Genomic DNA, 26673 nt, shown 5'->3' with positions numbered 1-26673 from the left:
TTTACGCTGATGACGTCACCATATTCATTCCCTTCAAATATAATCTTAATAAAATCTCCAACAAAATATCCACGGGCATGAACATCTTGACCTCTTGGGCCAATGCCTTTAGGATGAAATTGAACAAAGAAAAAACACAAAGCCTAACCCTCTCATCTCAACACTCTGCCCCCCCCCCCATCCACTCTTACAACCTCAGATATCACAATCCCTATTTCTGACAATCTGAAAATCCTTGGAGTGATTCTAGATAACCACCTTTCATTTGAAAATCACGCTATATCCACTACAAAGAAAATGTTCAATATGATGTGGATATTGAAATGCGTAAAACCCTATCTTCCCCTGAAAACTTTCCGGAATTTAGTACAATCCACGGTACTTATCCATGTCAATTACTGTAATAGCATTTTCCTTGGCTGCAGTGCTCATATCCTGAAAAAACTTCAAACTGCCCAGAATACAGCAGCAAGACTTATTTTTGGCAAATCACGTTTTGAGTGCGTAACCCCTCTTCGTGCAAAACTTCACTGGCTCCCTATCAAAGAACGAATCAACTTCAAGGTTCACACATTAATCCGCAAGATCATCCACGGTGAATTTCCGGACTACATGTTCAGTCTGATTGACCTCCCTACCAGAAATATGTCTGAATCTTCGCGAAATTACCTCAACCTGCATTACCCCAACTGCAAAGGAATTAAATACAAGACCTATTATGGATCTAACTTCTCCTTCCTGGGCAGCCAACTCTGGAATGCTCTCCCCAGATCTATCCGCTCAATCTGCGACTACCTACCCTTCCGGAAAGCACTAAAAACCCATTTATTCAAGCAAGCCTATCCAAACGATCCAGATTAATCTTATGAACCATCTACCTAACACATACCCATTGACCCAGACCACATCTCCTACCTTACTCCCCTTTCCATTGCCTATTTCTACCTACTCATCTATTATTCTGGTATATTTAACTTGTACCCTCTCAAACAATATTCTGTATTCCTTTTACTGTGTAAGCCACATTGAACCTGCTTTGAGTGGGAAAGCGCGGGATACAAATGTAATAAATAAATAAATAAATAAATATATGTGACAGTAGATTTCTAAGCCTGTGAACTGTATTATTTCATTAAGTGCAGTTTTCCTAATTGACCAACAGATGGCATTTGTTTACAGTTTAAAACTGTTGCAAAGAAGATTAATTTCTTTTTCAATTTAGCTTGTGAAAAGACAATCTGCAGTACCATTGGCCAGATACTTTCAGAGTTGATGCTCTGGGCTCTAATTGGCCCTGGAGTTCAAACCTAGCCTGAAGGTTTAGTTTCAGCTTGGGGGGTACAGAGGAGAAACATCTCTGTCCTGAGATCCTGTTCACATTTGTGAGCAGCTATTTCCTGAAACTCCCAAGGTAGTAACAAGTGTTAGATCGTTTTCATGTTGATCCTTTTGGTTATCTGTTATTGCTTGCTGTACTTCTTCACCTGGTTTTTCAAACATTCACTATTTGATTGTAACAATAAACCTACTAGTTTATAGGCTCTGTTGTCCTGGACTAAGAATTCTGGTGGTTGGGGTTTTGGGTCTGTGAGTGCTTTCTAGGAACTGTGGGACCCCTGTGAGTGTGGCCCCAGTGTCCTAGAAATCACCGAGGTATAACGTGGATGGAAGACTCGCCCAGAGGCAAGTGGAACCTAGTGCGTAGGGTTGGCTAGTATAAAGCACGTGCCCAGGTGCAGGAGGGCCCGAGCATTGCTGGGGATAGACCCTCCAGGTGGCCACAGGGTTAATCCCAGGTGGGTGGTAGGTGTTTTGTGACAGTTTATATATAAAATTGTTACATAATATAGTCTAGGGGAGATGTCCCAGCCACCAGCCCCCCCTGTTTCATAGCTCTTTCCCTCCAGAGAAGCACTAGTACATTTGCTTGTGAATGAATGTGAATGCTTTCCTATCAAATTATTGTAGTTCTTTTCTTTTTCTTAATTGTGTTTTTATTGTACACCGCCTAGATCTACCTGTTAGTCTAAGGTGTTATATCAAATGTATCTTAATAAATAAATTTGCGCATAGGTGACAGGTGGAACGATGAGCTCCCTTGGTTTTGATATCACATTCAGCAAACTCCGCTCATGCAGCCATACTCATCATCCTCTGTCACACCTACTAGAGTTGTTGGCATCTCTCTGGCTTAAGGTGTTAAGACCTGAGCTGATCTTCCTGGTAGTGGAGTTCAGCAATTGTTGATAGAAGAAGGAAGTTTCACTGGGGAGGCAGCTGCTATCAAAGGAGCTTCTGTGTTGGAGGTAGGAAGTGGCAATGGAGAGCTTCTTGCAGGCACTTCAGGTCAATTTATTCCACAGTTTGCCTTATCATGACCAGACCAATTTACTTTGGAATCTATTTGGCAAGCTATTTCTACATAGTAACATAGTAGGTGACAGCAGAAAAAGACCTGTACAGTCCATCCAGTCTGCCCAACAAGATAAACTCATATGCGCTACTTTATATGTATACTTGACCTTGATTTGTATCTACCATTTTCAGGGCACAGACCATAGAAGTCTGCCCAGGACTAGCCCCGCCTCCCAACCACCGGTGCTGCCACCCAATCTCCGCTAAGCTTCTGAGGATCCATTCCTTTCGAACAGGATTCCTTTATGTTTATCCCATGCATTTTTGAATTCCGTTACCGTTTTCATCTCCACCATCTCCCGTGGGAGGGCATTCCAAGTATCCACCACTCTCTCTGTGAAAAAATACTTCCTGACATTTTTCTTGAGTCTTCCCCCTCTTCAACCTCATTTCACGTCCTCTACTTCTACCGCCTTCCCATCTCCAGAACAGGTTCGTTTGTGGATTAATACCTTTCAAATATTTGAACGTCTGTATCATATCACCCCTGTTTCTACTTTCCTCCAGGGTATACATGTTCAGGTCAGCAAGTCTTTCCTCATATGTTTTGTAATGCAAATCCCATAACGAATGGACAGCACAAATGGATTCCATATACAACCTCGCAGAATGGGATAAAAGATGCAAAACATAGATGAAATAGCACCCTCACGAACAAGAACCTCACATAGGCATAATTCGATACCATGGTTCAACGATGAGCTGAAAAAGCTAAAAACACAATCCAGGAAACTCGAACGAGCATGGAGTAAAACAAAAGAGGCACACTCACTCAACACATGGAAGTAAACACAAAGAAAATACAAATAAGCAATAAGACAAACCAAAAGGTCATACTATAAAACTAAAATAGGGACAGATTGCAAAGACACGAAGAAACTATACCAACTGGTGAACAAACTACTAGACACCACCTTGGTTACTACAACCAATACAGACATAGTAGATGATGGCAGAAAAAGACCTGCATGGTCCATCCAGTCTGCCCAACAAGATAAACTCATATGTGTATACCTTACCTTGATTTGTACCTGCCTTTTTCAGGGCACAGACCGTACAAGTCTGCCCAGCAGTATTTCCTGCCTCCCAACCACCAGTCCCACCTCCCATCACTGGCTCTGGCACAGACCGTATAAGTCTGCCCTCCACTATCCTCGCCTCCCAACCACCAACCTCTCTTCCCCCACCTGCTCCGCCACCCAATTTTGGCTAAGCTTCTGAGGATCCATTCATACTGCATAGGATTCCTTTATGCATATCCCACGCATGTTTGAATCCCATCTGCAGACAAACTTGCTAAATACTTCAATGAAAAAATTGCAAACCTACAAAACACGCTACCTCAGGTCAATACCGATACCGAAAACTTCATCAGTGGTCTGGACCCAATCTTTGGAGAATATCCAGCTGACCAAACCCGGTCAAACTTCGCTCACACCATAGAAACAGTTACCCAGGTGATTAATAGGTCCTCCAACACTCACTGTAAACTGGATACCTGTCCCAGCTACTTAATAAAATCCGCCCCTGACCGCTTCATAGCAGACCTCACGTCCCACCTAAACTACATGCTTCAGCAAGGCCTCTTCCCTAAGGAAAATGGCAATATCCTACTCACCCCAATACCAAAAGATACCAAGAAAAAAACAAACGAAATCACTAACTACCGTCCAGTAGCATCTATCCCACTGGTAGTCAAACTGATGGAAATCATGGTAACCAAAAACTTACTGATTATATAAACAAATTCTCAATATTACATGAATCACAATCGGGATTTCACCCCCTCCAAAGCACTGAAACAGTACTAATTACTCTCCTAGCCAAATTCAAGCAGGAAATAGCAACAGGCAAAAGCATCCTTCTCCTCCAATTCGACATGTCTAGTGCATTCGACATGGTAAACCATAATATATTACTAAGACTACTAGATTACTTCGGGATTGGAGGAAACATACTTAGTTGGATCAAGGGTTTCGTAATCACTAGGACATATCAAGTGAAATCAAACTCAAACATATCATCACCATGGAAAACAGACTATGGAGTACTTCAAGGATCACCACTATCACCGATGTAGAATATCACGAGTGTCAAGATAACTTGTAAGCTGTTGAGTAATTACTGCCTCAAGCATGTTAACAAAAAGAGGACTTGACGCAACTAGTCTATAGTTGGAAATTACAGACAAAGGTTCAGATGGATTCTTAGGAATAGGTGTAAGAATAATATAACCTACATGACTGGGAAAATGTCTCTGTATAAGGCTTAAATTTAGCCAATTTGTCAGCCAAGTTATAAAAGCTGCAGATGGAAACCTAAAAAGGTGGGTGGGACATTTATCTAAACTACAATGGGAAGTTGTAAACTTTTTAAGTAATCGATCAATTTCGTCAGATCCAGTTAATTTAAAGGAAACCAGTGTCTGTCACTGGGCATCCCTAGATCAAGTGAGCCTATCTCCATTTTGTACCCAATTGTAAAGGTGGCAATGCTATACATATTTTCTCAGTTTTAGCTAACTCTTGGGCAGTGGGTATATGATTGGTTCCTAGTTGAGTCAATTTCATTGTATCAGACAACTGGTTAAGTACTTTAAAAATAATTTTTGCATTAGACTGCTTGGTTCCAATCAAATTCAAGTAACATTGGGGCTCATTTTCAAAAGAGAAAAATGTCTAAAAAGTGGCATAAAGCAGCATTTGGACATTTTTCTCACAAAAATGTCCAAATGAGTATTTTCAAAACCTTTTGTTCAGACATTTTTCTATGCGGTTCGTCTGCAGTGCATCAAAATCTCAAGGGGCATGTCAGAAGCATGTTAAGGGTTTGGATTTGGGCAGTGGCATAGCAAGGGCGGGGTGGTGGGGGCGATCCGCCCTGGGTGCACGCTGCTGGAGGGTGCAGAGAGCAGCCGCGCACCTGTCGGCTCCGCTGGTTCCCTGCTCCCTCTGCCCCGGAACAGGCTACTTCCTGTTCCGGGGCAGAGGGAGCAGGGAGCCAGCAGAGCCGACAGGCGCGCGGCTGCTCTCTGCACCCTCCAGCAGCCAAGAATGCACCTGGGAGGGCCTTGATACGCCGGGGGGGGGGGGGGGGGGGTTGTCGTGCTGCACCCTAGGGGGATGGATGCCGCTGCACCTGGGGGGAGGGGTGCGCAGCGGCGATCCACCCCGGGTGGCAGCCGACCTAGGAACGCCACTGGATTTGGCCATGCCTAAGACTTAGATGTTTTTCAGCCACAATGGAACTAAACTAAACTAAAACAAAGATGTTTTGAGCTAAACCTGTTTTTATAATGAATAAGACACAAAAAGATGACCTAAATGACCACTGGAGGCAATCATGGATAACCCCCTAATACCCTCCAGTGGTCACTCACCCTCTCCCACACCCCAAAAATGTGAATAAAAATATGACTTACCAGCTTCTATGACAGTCTCAGATGTTATAGCCAGGTCTATTGGAACAGCAAGCAGGTCCATGGAGTGGTGCAGTTGTCAGTGCAGTGCACTATGGAGTGGGGGACTCGGGTCCCTATCTCCTTCTATCTGTCACACTTGTGGTGGAAACTGTGACCCCTCCCAAAATCACCAAAACTCTACTGTACTCATATATAAGTGCCCCCTTCATCTATAAGGGCTATTATAGTGGTGTACAGTGGGGGACAATGTGGATTGGGTTGGGATTTGGATGGCTCAGGGGACAAGATAAGGGAGCAAAAATGAGATGTGCACCTGGGAGCATTTTCATGAAGTGCACAGAAGTGCCCTCTAGGGTGCCCCATTGCTTTCCTGGGATGTCTGGGGAATCAGTCTGCTAAAAATGCTGGCTCCTCCTACATTCCAATGGCTTGATTTTCTACATTTTGTACTTATTCGGGGTTTGTTTTTTTTAAGTGGAACAAAAAACAAAAAGTCCAAAGCACAAAACCTTGTTTGAAACAGTATAAAAAAAAAAAAAAAAAGATAAGACGTTTTTCTTGTTCAAAAATGACCTTCTTTCCTATTCGGATTTTGGAGTTTTTGTGCAGTTTCCAGTTCTTATCAATTTTCTAGTTCTTATCAATTTCTTATACATATTAATTTGAATTATGCAATTCAGTTTATCTTCATCTTGACCATTTTTCTGCCAAACACATTCTAACCTTCTCATTGTTGTTTCATATTTCACTAAACCAAAGTGCAACTTTATGTCTTTTCTTAATCTTAGGAGCAATCTGGTTCAGAATTTGAACACTACATTTATTCCAGTTGTCCCAGTGTTGGAAAAAAATTACCTGTTAATATTATCTAAACAAACAGCAGCATTATTGCAGAAAACCTCTCTATCAATTTTACCTCAAGAATAATAAGGTTTGTGTTTTCTGCAAGTGCATTCTTTCCTGGAAAAGTACACTTTAAGGAGCTAAATCCATGTTACCAGATAAATCTTGGCTTTAAAAACAAAACAACCCTTCCCCCATTCTCTAATGACCAGATACATTTTTTGGGAGTTCTTGGGGTATGGCTTTAGCTTAGCTGGGTAGCACTGTTCAGCTAAACTTAAGTGGATAAATTGGGCCACTGACACAGCTGTCCTAAAGTTCCCACATAAGTTTCTCTGGATAATTTTAAATGGTTATATTGAATAGTTGGTCTTTTCTAGTAATTACCATTTTTATGTGATCCTCAAGCTCAGTTCATTGGATCAGGCAGAGCATAAGAAATGTGAAAAAGGTATACTAGCCTATTGACCCCATAAGCAGCAAGATTCAACCTTAAATTTAATTTGGTTGAGGAAAAAGACATACAAGCTGACAATTCTTTTCATTTTGCTTCACAGCGAAGACTGAGATCATGATTTATTTTGGTAGCACATGTTAAGGTATATATTGCAACACTGACTAGATGTTCGTGGATCACACATCTCATTTCTGGTTGGTGTAGAGGAGATCAGGACTGAGGACATCACTATTCTATCGAGACTGTTGCTTTTTGTAAACCCTGACAGTCCTTTTCCCATTCCTTTTTCCAGAAGGCCGTGCTTCTTCCCTGTGGCTTCTGCACTTGGGTTTGGTAGAACATTCAAAGGGACAGGCGATGGGATGAGACACAAAAATCGAGTAGTAGCAGTACAGCAATTTCCCATATGTTTAGCAGTCCAGATTAACCCCTAAAATCTATGGTATTCACTTCTAGTCCTTGAGGGCCACAAATGGGTCAGGTTTTTGAGATATTCCTAATAAATATGTATGAGAGATTTGCATGCCACCTACCTTCACTGTATGCAAATATTTCCCATGCATATTCATTTAGTGTATCCTGAAAACCTGACCCATTGGCTGCCCTTGGGAATGGGAAGGGAATACCAACGTCTTAGACAGTCCATCTTCCCAAAACAACCTTGACATTACATGCCAAGTTAAGCATGAAATCGCAGACAGTAACACTGTCACTCTCAGTCTATTGAAGTAGCTCCAAAGGTAAAATCTAAAAAAACACGTGACGAGACCTAAGTCACTTCAGCTCGGACTACATGCTGGTTCACCCAGGGAGAGACTAGTGACTAGTCAGGAAGTGTTGTCAACATTTGAATTAAATTTCCTCTTACTGTTATGGAAGTTGCTAATTAAGAGTACTTCAGTCAATATTCAGCCAGCGGAAGTCAGCATTTTTAAATGCCGCAAGCTGAATTAGACTCCGATATTCAATGCCAAATGTCTCTGTTTTGGCAGCATCTGAAAATTATCCAGGGTGTGGCTGATATTCAGTTCCATATCTGGATAACTAACTTGGCATAGGTTAGTTATCCAGATATGGAAATGAATATCAGCCACACCCTGGATAATTTTCAGATGCTGCCAAAACAGAGATATTGGGCATTGAATATCGGAGTCTAATTCAGCTTGCGGCATTTAAAAATGCTGACTTCCGCTGGCTGAATATTGACTGAAGTACTCTTAATTAGCAACTTCCGTAACAGTAAGACAGAATAGGGGGCAATCTTTTAACTGGGCACAGGGTAGGAGCTTATTCTAGGGTCCATTTTAGAATTCTGGCATAACATAGTATCGACACACCTAAGTGGCATAACTGATAGCACCCTATAGTATTCTGAAAGTTACATGAAAGTAGGAGCCTCCACCTATGTCCCACCCATGCTCTGTTCCTTTGTACTATGCTAAGTGATGTGGACATTTCTACAATAGCAATTAGGCAAAATGTTTGCATTCATGCATTGTATATGCAATTATTCTAAACATCTGTTTGTATAGCAAGAGCACCTAGTTTACACAATTGCCCTTACATTGCCTGGCATTAAATATCAGCGGTGCCTGGGTAACTTCACAGTCAGCCTCAGCCATCAGACTACTCTAGAACTCACTAGCTAATGTCACAGCAGTCTGCCCAGATTTTCAAAGGCACTATCAGGGTAAATGCTACTGAAAATCTGGGTACGAACCAGTCAGCTGCCTTTCCTGCCCAGATAAGTCCTGCTAAATATCAACCTCACAGTTTCCAAAGGACTTTGCTACCTGGGTGATTTCTTTGGGCTAAAGTTTGCCATGTGGTATGCATGTTGTTTCATTGTGTGTGTACTGTTTGCAATGGCAGAAAGGAGCAGTGTTGGGATGGGGTGGGGGGAAGGATAAAGTGCATGCAGAGATTTAATTTTGAAATCCTTGTGTGGTCTTTGCACCCGCTCCAAAGTAGGTCTCTTGCCTGTCTTGAATTTTCAAAGAAATTGCTGCCTGCAGAGTTTCAAATGTTCCCCCTAAATGGAGTTCAGCACTGGATTTTATTGCAAAAATGCCTTCAATCACTGTGCTATTCAGACAGGAATATTCTATGTAACAGCTTAATTGGCTGATAAATTTCAGTGTATTTTCCTGACTCCTGGATCATAATCTAACATGAAGTGAGGAATAAAGTTGTTTTTGTAAGGGTCAAACTAGCTGCGCCTGGGTCCACTTTCCAGTTTAGATGACTATTGGACAGGAAGTATGATAGTGGCCCCGAAAGAATGTTACATAGTTTATAACCACCTAGTGATGACAGCAGAAAAAAGGCCATCTGGCCCATCCAGTCCTTCTAGATGTCCCTGGCTGCACAGCAAGGAGCTATTCCTGCTGCCAGCTTTAGAGGGTGACTGGTTGCAGGAGATCTCTCCTTATGCAGGGAAGTTTGATTGTTTTGTTTTAATTTTGTACTTTTTCTCTACTTGTTTCTATTTGTCACAATACTATATTAAAGTTGTGTCACCTGCACTGAGATCTGAGCAGGGAGGGTGAAGGTTAAGACTTCCTTCTGCTACCTGACTCAATTTCATACAAACTGATTATTGATATTCTGTGTCAAAGAGAAAAAGGAAATTTCAGCTCCTCTCAAAGCCACCCACACCTTTCTGTAGATCCATATGTGTTTGTTTGCCTGGGTGGTTTGGTAATTGGTTAGCAGTCTGTGCAGAAAACCCAGGTTGGATTGTGTCTTCATCCTTCAGCCAGCTGAGCCTAGAAAGGTTGCAGACTAGAGACAGGATTCATAGCCTCCAGAAAGAGAGTGAGTGAGCCTGTCACTGCAATTACAGCTGCTGGCCAATACCTGGCTCCAAAGAGACTAGTAGCCTTTGTCTTTCAACCAAGGAGCATAGTTAAGACAGTCAGGAATAAGGATAGACATAAACACTGGTGGCTTGGAAATGAAAACACAAGGCACCTGAGAAGGGCTGCTGGAGCCAAATGCTCACACTGAGCAGCAGAGAGCTGCAGGCAATTAATAGATCTTAAAAGAAAAAGCATATATTTGCCAGTGAACATGCCCATGTACAATGGACACTCCAGAAAGGTGTGACAAGAACAGGTGATAGAATTTTGGTCATTGCCAGAGGACATTAAGTGTTACAGAGAACACAGACAACCTCCTCAGGCACTACCCTGTACTGCGCTCTTATTTTGGGCGACTCTCCAAGTATGTCAGGCCACCTCTGCTATTTTTTATACAGACTTTTGCCAAATGCATCCCTCTACTTAAATCCCCTTTGTTCTACGCTCAAAGTGTGGTCCTCATGCCAGTTCAACCACTTAATACATTTCCAGATATCCTAAGAGTATTCAGGTATAGTCCTAAAGGGGATGGATGAGAAGGGAGCACAGAAATCACCTTTCTTAAATCACAACACTAAGTAGCACTAAAGAAATATCATCTTGGTGCCCTGCTATCTTCCACCTTGAAATGCTGATATTTGATTAATTCACTTTCTTTTTGCAAGAACAATTTGTGCTGCAAATGAAGTGGTTCTGCCACTAGAAAAGCTCCAGTGCCAGAGTGCCATATCACAGTGATTTCCTCCTGTAGCACTGGGTCTCCTTTTTCTTGGCTGTGGTCTACATATTCCTCCTGAGGGAAGTGAGGATGCAAAGCCACATGGAAGGAACTTTAGAACCAGCAGACAACTGCCACTACCCATTGCACCATAGAGGCCTTGTCCTTATATTAGAACTGAGGAAAGGCCCTTCTTTATGTATACGCAGCACCTGAAGAGAGCATCAAGGACGGGCATTCATGTCACGCTTTAGTCCTTTCTCAATTTTGGTGCAAACAGATGAGGCGATCGGTGAATCTCAATAACATTACCAGCTCATGCCAGATAGAAGGTACTTGCAAATGCCCTTGCTAATCAAAGGGGTATAGATGAGACAGCGATTCAGGCATTGATGGCATTAGCAACATCTGTGAAAACCAGGCGGCTGGGTCTCTGCAGCTGCCCCTGGCTTGTGAGGAGAATCTAAGATAGAACAATAAAAAACAATATTGAGAAAAACTGCACATAAAAACTTACCCATAAAAGCTGAAAAAGTCAAGTTAAAGATGTACTTGTACACAAACACAGATTTCAAGTAATATTCCTGTCAGTATCCATAGCACAAAAAACTAATTCACTCCTCTAGTCATAAAAAGGGCATTTTTCAACCTGTCTGCATTGGGACATAAACCATGTGTATCTTTTTCAATTTTTTTCATGCATTTTATATACCGTATTTCTGTGGTACAACCAAAGCGGTTTATATATTATATTCAGGTACTTTCTTTGTCCCTACTGGACTCACAGTCTTAATTTTTTTGTACCTGAGGCAATGGAAGCTCAAGTGACTTGCCCAGAGTCACAAGGAGCTGCAGTGGGAATCAAATCCAGTTCCACAGATTCTCAGACCACCTGAAATTTGTAGTCTTTGTGATGGCCACAATGATTCTGTGAAGAGTATGCAAGTAGGACATCTACAGCTCTTTCTAAAGACCTCTTATTGTTCCCCACAAGTCCTTTCCCATCCTCTTCCTTATGGCCTCGTCACAAATCAGTGATAAATGAGACGGCGAAGCTTCTTCTGGCGGGGCTTCGGGACCCCCGCCGCCCAGGTATGTGGGGTTATGGCAACAGCAGGGTAAAATGAGCCGCCTGCCCCCTCCCAAATAAAGGTCTGGCTACGCCTTTGATGTAAAATGAGTAATTCGTTTCGGGGCTTTGATAGAGAGAGTCACTTTGCATTTCCTGGCACTCCCGTTTTCACCTCGTAATCCAATCTCTTATAAGATACTATCTCTCCCACACTTTTACCTCTTATATAAAAAAAATGTGGGAATTGTCAGTGGTGCAGTAGTATTATTGAGGGTTCAAGCTGGTTACTGAAAAGAAATAATGAGGTGGTGAGATCTCGCTCCAAAACTATTTGTGATTCTAGTGGAGTAGTATATGCTGTTGCCTGTCTGTGTGATTTGATCTATGTAGGGAGATCTAAAAGACCGATTAAATTAAGTTTAAATGAACCTAGATCTCGTTTGAATTGTCGCACCTTTGGTCAATCATTGGTTGGCAAAGGGCCACTCATTAACTGATATTTGTTGGCATATTATTGACAAAATTGAATTGGGATGGGAGGGTGGTGATTTGCATACTTAATATGAAGGAACAGGACTGGAGTTATTCATTAGATACTAAACATCCCATTGGACTAAACTTGGAGATAGATTGGTGGTCCCTGGTATGAGTGAGTGATGGGATTAGAGGATTGGTTGAATGGGTCATGATGCACTTTTATTAGTCAGCATCTTGTTTTCCTCAGATGCCATTTTGAAGAATGCAAGCTTAGAGCGATACTGAGGCACATTGAGGTAGATGTCATTATATTCTGGGATTTATTGTCTAGATACATAGTTTAGATATATTCTAATTGCATATATTTTGTGATGTTTTAGGATCTATGCCCTGATGCAGGTCTCTGAAACATGGACCATGTTGGTGATGGGTCCGACCCAAAGCTTGCAATACGTTTTAAGCAAGTTGAATTGAAAGAACAAAATTTTGTATGAAGAATTATTATTTTTTACATTTGTACCCCGCGCTTTCCCACTAATGTCAGGCTCATTGTGGCTTACATGGGGCAATGGAGGGTTAAGTGACTTGCCCAGAGTGACAACGAGCTGCCTGTGCCTGAAGTGGGAATCGAACTCAGTTCCCCAGGACCAAAGTCCACCACCCTAACCCCACCACCCTAACCCCATCATTATTGTTCATTATGGAGAGACTAGTAAAAAAGGCCCGTTTCTGCCTGAAATGAAACGGGCGCTAGCAAGGGTTCCCCACTCCTTCTGTTGCTGTCTCCCTCTCTGTCCTCCGAGTCCCACGCCCTCCTGTCGTCGGAGGCGGGCACGGGACTCCCTTCCCCTCCCCTTACGCGACTATCCCTGGTGGTCTAGAGGTACCTCTTCGGTCGGGGCAGGAAAGAAAGAGTCCCCTGTTTCCTAGTCGGATAACTGCTGCTAACTGTCCTGCTGCATCCTGTGCGAGTCCGGCTCTCGGCGTTTCAAAATGGCCGCTGAGAGTTGAAGTCTCGCGAGGCTGCTTCAACTCTCAGCGGCCATTTTGAAAAGCTGAGAGCCGGACTTACACAGGATGCAGCAGGGCAGCTAGCAGCAGAGTTCCGGCCAGGAAAGCGGGGGCTCTTTCTTTCTTGACCCGAGTGAAGAGGTACCTCTAGACCACCAGGGATAGTCGCGTAAGGGGAGGGGATGTGACAGGGGGGAGGGAAGGTGATGGGGGGAAGAGGGGGCGACCGGGGGCGGGGGCGATAGTGTGAAAGGGGCGTGGTGATGGCGCAAAAGGGCGGGGTGAGGGCGTGAAAGGGGCGGGGTGAGGCCTTGAAATGGGCTGGGGCAAGTGTCTTCGTTTTATGAGGCTGTCTGCAGCGATTCGTTGGAAGGGGAGGAGTAGGGAAACACGCTCCGCGTGTTTCCCTACTCCTCCCCGTTCGTTCATTTGCATTGTTCTGTATTTGTTCCACCCTCAACGTCATCATGTGTGGCGCGAGGGCGGGGCATGGAGACATGGTGAGTGTTGTGGCTTCACCACCATGAACTTACGAACCGGTGTCTGAGTGGCTGCAGTGACGTCAGTGTCTTCAGAACGTTGAGGGTGAGTTTTATTATAGTAGATATTGAGAATTCACACCCGTATTTTATTTTTTTGTGGAGTGTTGGGCTTTTGGATTTGTCATGACTTTGGCCCCCACCCTTTAAAAATATTTTTGACTGCTTTAAGTGATGCCCCAACATACAACCGGAATTTAAGTGATGTTTTTCTCTTCTTAAAGAATGGAAAGTCTCAAAGGGAACAGTGGGAAGACCAATTTTAATTTAAAAAGTGCCGCTCCCATAATGTATTGTATACAAAATTTTACTTTTGGTTTTTAACATTTCGACTACTGGAGAACCAGCCTTCCTAGCAAGTTTGCTGTCTCCCTATATCTCTGCTCGCTCTCTCCATTTGCAGACACAAAAATGCCTCATCATCCCCTCATGTAAAGAAATCACTCATGTTAAAATAAGGCACTGCATCTTCGCAATACATGGTCCGAGCTCTGGAACCTGCTTCCTGAGCATCTACAAATCCAATTATCCCTTGTCCAATTCAAGATAGATTTGAAGACCTACCTCTTTCAGGAAGCATTCCACTGGTGACCGCCACAGATGCCAACTGCCCTGAGCATGTTCCTTCCCCTTTGTGTGTTTCTATCCCTCGCTTCTTTACCAGGAAGAAGCAGGAGAATACTCTTATGAAGATTTGTTACAAGATTGAGACATCGGTCGAAAGAAATTGTCCAACAATAAAAATACCCCTTTCGAGCATCTCAATCGAAGGGTCTGACAATAGTGAGCGGCCTGCATATAAGGAAAGGAATTTAAAGAGGGCGGTCGGAGACCCTTCATCACTTCCACACGTTTGTAATTTGCCATCCTCCCGCAGCAAATCAGCAACATAAAATATCCCCTGCGCTGCCCACTTATGAAATATGCCTTTAATCTGACCCGGTTCAAAATCCAAATTCCCCACTAGTGGCAGAAAATCCGTGCATTGGGGATCCTGCTGTAAAGCACGCAATAGAAAGTTCCACACGTCGCATAGAATGCAAAACAACATGCCCTTTCAATCTGGAGGGCAAGCTTTGCTGCGGGGCATGCAGAAGATAATGAGGATGAATCGGGAGGAATAACTCCTTTTCTAAAGACCAATTCGTATAGTGGTCTGTACCTAGCACCCAATCCGCTAAATGCAATAATAGGCATGCCAGATTATATAGTCTCATATTAGGTAATCCCAAGCCTCCAATCCTCCAATGACCATATAGGGAAGCTTAGGTTTTTCCCTCCCCAACAGAAATGAACGAGAAATCATCTTTTGTAATAAGCAGAGAGGTAAATGTCTCATCACATATAACCAACAGAGAAATAAAATCATGTGGTACAAGCTGATTCTGCCACTGAGAGAAAGTGACGTGGAGGGGCATAATCGAATGTCGCCGGCAAAATAGATCGCCGGTGATCTATTTTGGCGGCGGCGCAACAGCTGGCCGGAACTGTATTATCAAAAAAGATGGCCGGCCATCTTTTTTTTCGATAATACGGTTTAGCCCAGCCAAATGCCAGAGTTCGCCAGGTTTGAGATCGCCGGTTTTGTTTTTCAGCGATAATAGAAAAAAATGCCAGCCATCTCAAACCCGGTGAAATCCAAGGCATTTGGTCATGGGAGGAGCCAGCATTTGTAGTGCACTGGTCCCCCTCACATGCCAGGACCCTAGGGGGCACTCCTAAAAAAAATTTTTTAATACAAAAAAAGCTCCCAGGTGCATAGCTCCCTTACCTTGGGTGCTAAGCCCCCCAAATCCCCCCCAAACCCACTCCCCACAACTCTACACCATTAGGGGGGCACCTACATGTGGGTACAGTGGGTTTTGGGGGGGGGTTGGAGGGCTTAACATTTACCACCACAAGTGTAACAGGTGGGGGGGGGGGGATGAACCTGGGTCTGCTTGCCTGAAGTGCACTGCACCCATTAAAAACTTCTCCAGGGACTTGCATACTGCTGTCAGGGAGCTGGGTATGACATTTGAGGCTGGCATAGAGGCTGGTAAAAAAAGGTTTTTATTTTTATTTTTTTAGTGTGGGAGGGGGTTGGTGACCACTGGGGGACTATGGGGAGGTCATCCCCCATTCCCTCCGGTGGTCATCCGGTCAGTTGGGGCACATTTTTGAGGCTTGGTTGTGAAAATAAAAGGACCGAGTAAACACAGCGAAATACTGCTTAACGCCGCTTTTTTTCCATTATCCGCAAAAGCTGGCCATCTGGTAGCCATGCCCATGCCCACCCATGTCCTGCCTTTGGTTCACCTCCGACACGCCCCCTTGAACTTTTGCCAGCGCAGCGACGGGAAAGCGGCAATGCTGTCAAAACGCCGCTTTCGATTATAACAATTTCGCCGCTTTTGCGAGATCGCCGGCCATCTCCCGATTTATGTCGGAAGATGGTCGGCGATCACTTTTGAAAATAAGCCTGAAAGTATGCCAAACAGCTAATTGTTGACATGTAACACGAATTAACTGGTCCACGTTAATCCTATAAAGATAGCAAGGATTAGCAGGTAATAAAATGCCCAGATATCTAAAACTTCCTGAGGCCCATTTCAAAGGGAATACCCCTTTCCAACAATTATGAACCTCCGGGGAAGTTGGTCACCCCTCCAATTTATTCATGTTAAGACGGAATCCAGAGAAAGAGTCATACTCTGCAAAGCTTTCCAAGAGAACCGGAAGAGAACTATCAGGCAACGACAAGTGCACTAACAAGTCATCAGCAAAGGCGGAGATTTTAAATTCATATGATCCCAAAGCTACCCCCTAATCTCTGGATTACTCACAATTTCTCTGATCAGAGGGTCCAGAGTCAGAGCAAACAACAACGGAGATAACAGACACCCCTGACATGTACCACCTAGAATAGAAAATGATTAAAAGACCTGCCCATTAACCATTACTCTAGCTTCTGATGCCATATATAATGTCCGTACAGCCTGTGCATAGAAGCTCTCGATACCATAGGTCCGTAACACTGCAAACAAGAATCCTAGATAACCCTATCAAAGGCCTTCTCAGCATCAAAACTGATGAGCAAAGTAGGCAAACAGGTCGTCTGCGCCTGCTCTAAAGATGCCAAAATAGTACGGATATTTTTGACCGCTTGTCTCCCCCTAATGAATCCAACCTGAGGCTCCGCTATCAGCGAAGGTAAAATGTGCGCTAGCCTGTTAGCCAGAATGCCATCAATAGCTTTGCCTCATATCCAATCAAACAAATAGGTCGATAAGATTCAGGAAAGCTAGGGTCCTTCCCTGGCTTCGGAAACACCACAATCCCCGCCATACAGAGGGACTCCAATAGATGTTGATTTCCACTATAATATTAAACAGTTTTACTAGAAGATGTTGAATATCTGGTAACATTAATTTATAAAATTCCATCCTATAAGCATCAGGTCCAGGGGCTTTATAAAGCACACTCCTCCCAACTGCCCACACCACCTCATCCAGACCTACTGGAGTATTAAGAGCTGCCACCTGGGTCTCCGATACTCTAGGAAGATCCAAACTCCCTAAATATAGTTCTGGATCCATTTCATTCCCTGAGTCTGGCGTATATAATGTCTGATAAATGACCGAAAAGTCTGCACAATCTCACAGTTGCTATGTACCAGTTTTCCCAATGCAGCACGCAGGGCCAACACCTTTCTAGGTCCCCTATTGTGTCGTACCAAACACGCCAACAACCGGCCTGCCTTATTCCCATGTTTGTGTAGTTGGTATTGATAATATAGGGCCAACATTTTAGCTCTTTGGTGTATCAGCTCATTCAGTGAGCTCTGTGCGTCCAAATACCGGTCTAGGTTTTCCCTCGAGGGAAATTTCCCATAGTGCTGACGATAAAATGTCACTTTCTTCTCCAAATGTAATATGGCCGCATCTCTTCTCTTCCGCTTGGTAATGCTATAAGCAATGATATCCCCCCTTAATACTACCTTGGCCGCTTCCCAGAATAAAACGGTGTCCACTCTATGTTGGTTGTTAAACTCCTGGTATTCTCTCCATTTAGTTTTAATATAAATCTGAAAATCTGGGTCCTGATACAAGTCTAATTGAAATGCCCACCTCCTAAACAAGGAACCAGCCTGCCCTCCCCCCAACTCCACCCAGATAGAGGCATGGTCTGACATTGCTGTAAAATCAATTGTAGCCGATTGAATATTCAAAAATAGACCTTCCCCTACTAAGATATAATCTATACGGGACTGATTGTGATGAGCCCGTGACAAGTGTGTGAAATCTTTCTCATCCGGGTGTAAAAAACGCCATACATCTACCAGCCCTAATGTAGCACAAAGTAATGGTATCCCCTTAGTGTCATCATAATAAGCCACTCCCGGGGGATGTGATTTATCCAAAAGTGGGTTCGCCACAACATTAAAGTCTCCTCCTATAACAACTGAAGCACCTACAGTACATAAGGTTGGAGCTTATGTATGATTTTACATTTTTTTTTTATCATAGACATTGGGAGCATAAATATTACACAAAACATAAGGAGAGCCATCAATTTTCAACTGTGCAATAATATAGCGACCCTCTGGGTCCACTTCCACTGACTTTTTCTCAACCTGCAAGTTTTTATGAAATAGTATAAATGACCCCTGCTTTTTCCCCCTAGCTGCAATTTCAATATAATCCCCCACCCACCAGGTGTTTAATTTACAGTGTTCAGTGGAATTTAGGTGAGTCTCCTGAAGTAAAGCTATCGTGGCCCCTTTCCAATGTAGGCTATGCAAAATCTTCTTTCTTTTTATAGGAGACGTAATACCTCCCACATTCCATGAGTATATCTTTCAGTCTTTCATGTAATAGTCCCAAGGTATGACAAGTAACAAAAACCCATCTTCCTTAATACCCAGGTATGTCGTCCTAGCCTCCAACATACCCTACTGCACCAACTATGTCTTCTCAGTAATATCTGGTCCTCATAAGTCCCCCACTGAAATTGAATGCCACACTACCCATCCCCCCTGCCCCGCAACTCATAGTAACCTCTCCCCGCACTGAATGAACCCCTCCCCCATGTCCCCACCTCCCGACCCTGTAACTCCCTTTTGAATCCCTCCGTTTCTAACCCCAACTGCTCCAAAGAGATGTCACGTCTTGATCGTCCCTCCCCCCTGTATAATTCCTAGCTTCCAACAGATCCATCCCAGGACCATTAAGTATCATCTACTATACAAGTTATAGTACCCTCTAAACAAAGTCAACCTCAAAACAACCCCATCCCAATCACTCAACAATTGTACTTCCAGGCTGGTTATCTGCCCCCATGGTGCCAGTATCCCCTTAAAACAGACATCCCCCCCCCCCCCCCCCCCCCCCACCCCCCACACACACACCCAGCATCTTAACAGAATGCATAACAGTTGGCATATCCCTTGTAACTCACCTACCATACATATGTAAAAACTGGTGCCCGGTTGTCTGCCCCCATTGGTGCTATTATCCCCTTAAAACACACAACCCCTTCCTTACCCACTCTATATAACAGAACGCATAATAGCTTACATATCCTCTGTAACTCACCTACCATAAATATGTTAAAAAAAAAAAAAGAAGGTGTTGAACAATGTGAACAAAGGCAATGAATACAGGCATTTAACCTCACAATTATCTCCCCCATTCTTCCCAATCTGGCAACTGTAATAGTCACCACTTCATAGACCAATGCTGTCTCTCATAACATCATAATAATTAACCTACAATCAACAATATGATCATGTAATAGGCAATGAATCAGCAATATGCACTCCTCCAAGATAAACTCAAATCTGTCTATGTAGTCCATATAAAAGGAACGAATCTGCATTCTAATCCAAGTATTACTTGTAAAATGAGAAAGTAGAGAGAGAAAGAGAGGAAATGAAAAAAAACACGAAGTAATGGAAAAGGGAGGAGGGGAAAGTAACAAGGAATACGAGAACGTCAAGATCACACATTAGTCCAATATAAAGATCTTTAACCAGGAACAGAGCTGCTTGAAGTTCCAAATAGTGCACTACTAACCACCACATACAAATAATTATGGTTATATGACTCACACATGGGGTGTTGCATATGTCTAATGGCACTGCCTTTGATGAGGAGAAAACCTGAGGCAAAGATTCCACAAAAGTAAGAGCTTCTCCTGGCGTGGTAAAAAAGGAGTGACCCTGAGGTTTGCCGGATAGAGTAAGGCAAAACGAATATTCATCTTAAACAAGGCAGAACAGACCGAAGCAAAAGCCTTCCTTTGCTGTTGAACTTGCATTGAGTAGTCTTGAAAACACAGTACCTTGACGTTTTGATGTTTTAATGCCATCCCTCCTCGAATAGCACGTAGGATCATATGCTTATGAGTGTAATTCAAAACGTTTAGAATCACCACTCTTGGTTTATCTCTCGAGGAGTTCAAGGGACCCAATCTATGAACTCTTTCAATCCGAAAGTGAAGCAGCTTGTCTCCAAGGTTTAACGCTGATGGCAGCCATGACTCTAGAAATCCCACGAGGTCTGAAACCCCAACAGACTTGAGTAGGCCAACTAAATGCAGATTATTGTGGTGCAAGCGATTTTCCAAATAATCTATCTTGCTCTCTAAATCTGCCACCTTTTTCTTTAAACAATCCTGTTTGCCAACCAAAAGTTGCGCCTGTTCCTCCAACATCAAAGTTCTATTCAAGCCAGCATCAAGTTCTAAACACACGTGGAGGGGCATAATCAAAAGGGACGCCCAAGTTTTGCTGAGGACGCCCTCACAAAACGTCCTGGCGAAGGGGCGAGGAAACCCACATTATCGAAACAAGATGGACGTCCATCTTTCGTTTCGATAATACGGTCGGGGACTCCCAAATCCTGAAATTTAGATCGTCCTTAGAGATGGTCATCCCTAGACTTGGTCGTTTCTGATTTTCGGCGATAATGGAAACCAAGGACGCCCATCTCAGAAACAACCAAATGCAAGCCTTTTGGTCGTGGGAGGAGCCAGCATTCGTAGTGCACTGGTCCCCTTGACATGCCAGGACACCAACTGGGCACCTTAGGGGGCACTGCAGTGGACATAAATTGCTCCCAGGTACATAGCTCCCTTACCTTGTGTGCTGAGCCCCCCAAAACCCACTACCCTCAACTGTACACCACTACCATAGCCCTTATGGGTAAGGGGGGCACCTAGATGTGGGTACAGTGGGTTTCTGGTGGGTTTTGGAGGGCTCACATTTACCACCACAAGTGTATCAAGTAGGTGGGGGGGGCTGGGTCCACCTGCCTGAAGTGCACTGCACCCACTAAAACTGCTCCAGGGACCTGCATACTGCTGCGATGGACCTGAGTATGACATTTGAGGCTGGCATAGAGGCTGGCACAAAATATTTTGAAAGATGTTTTTTTGAGGGTGGGAGGGGGTTAGTGACCACTAGGGGAGTAAAGGAAGGTCATCCCCGATTCTTTCCGGTGGTCATCTGGTCAGTATGGGCACCTTTTTGTGGCTTGGTCGTAAGAAAAACTGGACCAGGTAAACTCGTCCAAGTGCTCGTCAGGGATGCCCTTTTTTTTTTTCCATTATGGATCGAGGATGCCCATGTGTTAGGCACGCCCAAGTCCCGCCTTCGCTACGCCTCCGACATGCCCCCATGAACTTCGAATACCATTTCTGGCACCGGTATCCCACCCAAATCTTCCTTGGTGAAGACTGAAGCAAAGAATTCATTTATCTCTCCGCTACGGCTTTGTCTTCCCTGATCGCCCCTTTTACTCCTCAATCATCTAGTGGTCCAACCGATTCTTTTGCCAGCTTCCTGCTTTTAATATACCTAAAAATAATTTTTTTACTGTTTTGGCCTCCAACGCAATTTTTTTTTCAAAGTCCCTCTTAGCTTTCCTTATCAGCGCTTTGCATTTGACTTGACATTCCTTATGCTGTTTCTTATTATTTTCAGTCGGTTCCTTCTTCCATTTTCTGAAGGATTTTCTTTTAGCTCTAATAGCTTCCTTCACCTCACTTTTTAACCACACCAGCTGTCGTTTGATCTTCTGTCCTCCTTTTTTAATACGCGGAATATACTTGGCCTGGGCTTCCAGGATGGTGTTTTTGAACAGCATCCATGCCTGATGTAAATTTTTGACCCTCAAAGTTTTTTTGACACCGTTCTTCTCATTTTATCGTAGTCTCCTTTTTTTAGAGTTAAACGCTAACGTATTGGATTTCCTGTGTATACTTACTTCAAAGCTAATATCAAATTTGATCATATTATAATCACTTTTATCATGCGGCCCCAGCACCATTACCTCCCGCACCAGATCATGCGCTCCACTAAGGACTAGGTCTAGAATTTTTCCTTCTTTCGTCGACTCCTGTACCAGCTGCTCCATAAAGCAGTCCTTGATTTCGTCAAGGAATTTTCGTCGTCTCCTGTACCAGCTGCTCCATAAAGCAGTCCTTGATTTCGTCAAGGAATTTTACCTCCCTAGCCCTGATGTAACATTTACCCAGTCGATATCAGGGTAATTGAAATCACCCATTATTATTGTGTTGCCCAGTTTGTTAACCTCCCTACTTTCCTTTAACATTTCTACATCCGTCTGTTCATCCTGGCCAGGCGGACGGTAGTACACTCCTATCACTATCCTTTTCCCCTTTACACATGGAATTTCAATCCATAGGGATTCCAAGATGTGTTTTGTTTCCTGCAGAGTTTTCAATCTATTTGATTCAAGGCTCTTGTTAATATACAATGCTACCCCTCCACCAATTTGATCCACCTTATCACTACGATATAATTTGTACCCTGGTATGACAGTGTCCCACTGGTTATCCTCCTTCCACCAGGTCTCAGAGATGCCTATTATATCTAATTTTTCATTTAGTGCAATATATTCTAACTCTCCCATCTTATTTCTTAGGATTCTAGCATTCGCATATGGACATTTCAAACTATGTTTGTTGTTCCTATTTACATCATGCTCAGTACTTGACAGTATTAATTTGCAATCTTTTGTCTGATTTTTATTTAAGGACACCTGATCTACTATGGTCTCTTTTGCAACCTCACTATCAGGATACCCTATCTTCCCTGTTTTGGTGATATCTTTGAAAGATACCTTATCCCGAACCATGCGCTTTTGAATGACTGTCGGCCTTTCCCCCGTTTCTAGTTTAAAAGCTGCTATATCTCTTTTTTTAAATGCCGATGCCAGTAGCCTGGTCCCACCCTGGTTAAGGTGGAGCCCATCCTTTCCGAAGGTAGGGCTTTGGAGGTTGAATGGATAAGAGCAAGTGAATGAATGACAATGAGTATTTTTAAGAAAATCATAGATAAGGTAGGGGTAGATAATTTGTTAATTAGGTGGGGGTGAGGCACAGGAGAGTAGAATTACAGGGATGGATGGACAAGTGTCACTTCGAGTGAGATGAGGGTGTGATTGTCTTGATGGATGGATGGACAACTGTCACTTTGAGTGAGATGAGGGTGTGATTGTCTTGATAGTCTGGATGAGGTGGATGTGAAGGATGCGGAGGAATAAAAAGGCCAAAGGATTGGGAAAATGGAACAACGAGAAGACAAAGTGAGTATAAAATTATATACTGTGTATACAGATCAAAACAGACAGTATTAGTATACAGTTATATACTATCTATACGAATCAGCATATATGAACTTACATACACAGTAATATATAACAGTATGGTTATATCTTTTTTGAGAGAAGGAGACCAGAACTAAACACACTACTCAAGGTGCGGACGCACCATGGAGCGATACAGAGGCATTATAGTATTTTCGGTCTTATTCACCATCCCTTTCCTACTAATTCCTAGCATCCTGTTTGCTTTTTTGGCCACTGCCACACACTGAGCATAAGATTTCAGCGTATTACGTACAATGACACCCAAGATAACTGACCTGATGTATGATTTTTTTAAAATCCCTTGGTGTTTCCTGATTGAATGATGGGTATTTTCTGTCATTACAGATGAGTTGAGATTGGTAATCTATGTTTAGAATACAGCTACCAGTAGGTAGGAGACTGCTTGGGGAGATCTAAAATTCCGCTGCCAGCATCCTTACCTTATTCTGAGAGGCCTGAGAAGAAGAAGACACAGAGTCCCTGCCATGCTCTAGAAGCTCCTGCTCCAGTTCATCCTGCTCTTCTGCAGGATCAAAGTTATACATGGGCATCAGCTGGTGACGAAGCTTCTCTAACCTGATAGGAGATACAAAGAGCTAGTATTTATTAAGTATGATTAGAAAAACGTTGCACACAGTGCAATTTACTTTTCCAAAATTTTCTGATTTGAATTGGTGAAGGGAGTGTAAATCCTGAAAACAAGCCAAGAAATGGCTATTTTTTAATTATTCCCTTTTTGGTGAATTTTCACCTGAAAAAAAATGGAACCCAATTTTAGGAAGGACATGGAGAAGGAAGTTAAATATTCAGTACATGGCAAAATTACCACAATATTTTACAAAGGCTCTACGAAATGCAGAACCTGTTGTAAACTATGTGCAAGGACATGCAGAAGTGTGCATCCATGCCTCTCCATGCCCCAGGGTAGCAGCAATTTAAAATAGTTACATATGAAGAATAAAATCATTCTTCAGATACCAGCCAACAGCATAATCCCACCTTCTGACCCCCCCCCCCCCACACATACATATTGAACCCACTTCTGATCCTCTCAACATCCATATCCTCATCTGATATCCACCATATATATCAACATTTAATCTCCCTAACATCCAAACTCTCATCCGACTCCCCCTTAACAAAGATCCTCCCAATCCTCCCCCCCCCCCCCCACACACACATACACACTGTAACTGGGGGTCCTTGATGTCTACTGGGGAACAGGCATGATCTCTGGTTGCTCCTGCTCTGTTGAAGTCCCGGGTTCAAATTGGTGCCCTTCGTGTACCAGTAGTCTCAGGGTACTACTGGTAAAGGCCAAGCTGCATGGAGGAGCAAATGATGGAGAAGGAGCAACTGAGGATCACTCCTGTTCCTTGTCAAGGGGGAATCAGATAAGTAGACTAGTGGCTAGTGCAGTGATAGTAAACCAAGGGATACAGGTTCAAGTCCCATTATAACTATTGTTTTTGTAAATGTGATCCCTCTAGGACCTGAAAAATACCTACTGTACCTGAATGTAGAGCACTTCAATGGTCTTCAGGCTTGTAGGTGTCTGATATTTTAGGTACAGTATGTATTTTTCTGTTTCTGGAAGGCTCAGAATTCTTTCAAAAAAGAAAACAAACAAAAAACAAGAACTGAAGTGAGACTTTACAGTTCACTGCACCAAACACTAGGCTCTGAACTGTGTGCTGCTTCCTAATGTGCATCACACAGTTGACATAGATCCTGGTTTTCCTTTCCAGTTTCACTTTCAGAAGAGATGGATGGGGACAGCAATCACTGGGGAATTAAGGAGGGATTATACCCTAATCAAGTTTCAAGTTTATTAGAGAACTTTCTTCACGCCCATCAAACACATGTCTGAGCAGCGTACAAGCTAGTAATAGTGAAATCATAGAGATAGGCATAGAATGGACAACAGGATAGATACAATAGGAGCCGGGTGGAAATACAATAGTTAACAGAAAAGCAGGAGAAGGAACATGGGTGAAACAGAAAGAGGGAGGGGAAAGTCTGACTTTCCATGCAAACTCTTCAGGCTATGGCCCCTCCAGTGGTCAGCTGCTCAATTACAGCAAACTTTTTTTTAACTTGGACATGACTTGGATAAAATCATCCTTCTTTTTAGACATGGAGTTTTCTTCCCATTTGACAATCACTATTGGACATCCTACTTTTTGGCCCCTCCCCAGCAGGGCTGTTGAGAGTGGGGGGCAAGATTCCCTGGGCCTGGCTTCCAAGGGGGGGCCCCCTCAGTCTGTCGCTCTCCTGCTCCTGAGTGTACGGACCCGGGTGATTGCGTTAACACGATAACCTGGGTCCCGGCACATAGGAGCAGGACAATGACAGACCAAGGAAGGAGCAAACGCAAGAAGGTAAGGGGGCGGGGGGGGGGGGGGGAGTGCTAGTAGCAGCCCTGCCCCAGGCCTGGCTCTGTCACTTTCCAAAATCAGGATTTGGACATTTGTAGCAGATTTGTAGCAGATGGACTTTTTTTTAGGCATTTTAAGATGTTCATCTACTTTGAAAATGAGCACCTTAGACTCTCAAATCTAGCTGAAAGTAATTTTCTAATTTAGGTTTATAACATAAGGATTTTTTCAGGGCCTTCACTAGACCAGTGCACTCCTGCATTCAGATCATACCAATTCAGAGTTGAGAAGAGCAATATATTATTTGATTTCAGAACTCCCTTTCTGGGATGGTTGCAATGGTTCTGTCTGCCCATATGTAGGTCAGAGACCCCCTAAAGAGTATATGGTACAATGTTGTGGATTTAGGGATCTGTATGGATTGTGTGGTAGAAGCAATGTGTGTTTAAGGCTCAGCTTTTGGGCCTTTGTCGTTTATGTGAATCCTCCCATGAGTTTTGAGTTTGTGTCCAGAGTGATATGGATGTAAAAGACAGAGGTTTTATACACTCCTCTGGCTGCTATTGAATTAAGGAGTGCAGCAGACCCTAATCTTTACAGGAAAGGACAAGGAGAGGAAGAAGCCTCATTCAGGAGTTGGACTATATGTGCAAGATAATTCCTGTTTGGAGAGATCTGTGTGAAAAGGAATCCCAGAGAAACAGAAATGTTAAACCAGAGGGACTGGTGATTTTGAAAGGGGGTTGCAGACACAGATAAAGGAAATCTGTAGAGTATGAATTATGTTTAATTATTGCTATAGAACCTCAGGACAGAAAGACTACC

At 43.3% G+C, this 26673-nt stretch overlaps 1 protein-coding gene across 1 annotated transcript in view; it reads right to left on the bottom strand.

The window, feature by feature from the left end:
- Positions 1-10811: 10811 nt before the first annotated feature.
- The window catches only part of C6H3orf18 (chromosome 6 C3orf18 homolog), a 41201-nt gene continuing 25339 nt past the window's right edge, over positions 10812-26673 (bottom strand). The window contains 2 exon segments of the mRNA XM_030207159.1: positions 10812-11178; positions 23911-24041. Coding sequence (XP_030063019.1) covers positions 11098-11178; positions 23911-24041 — 212 coding nt within the window. The 3' untranslated portion in view covers positions 10812-11097.

Source organism: Microcaecilia unicolor, chromosome 6, assembly GCF_901765095.1.
Source record: "Microcaecilia unicolor chromosome 6, aMicUni1.1, whole genome shotgun sequence".
In the NCBI taxonomy this organism is placed as follows: domain Eukaryota; kingdom Metazoa; phylum Chordata; class Amphibia; order Gymnophiona; family Siphonopidae; genus Microcaecilia; species Microcaecilia unicolor.
The sequence above is the reverse complement of the archived record's forward strand: the minus strand, read 5'-3'. Positions and strand labels throughout refer to the sequence as shown.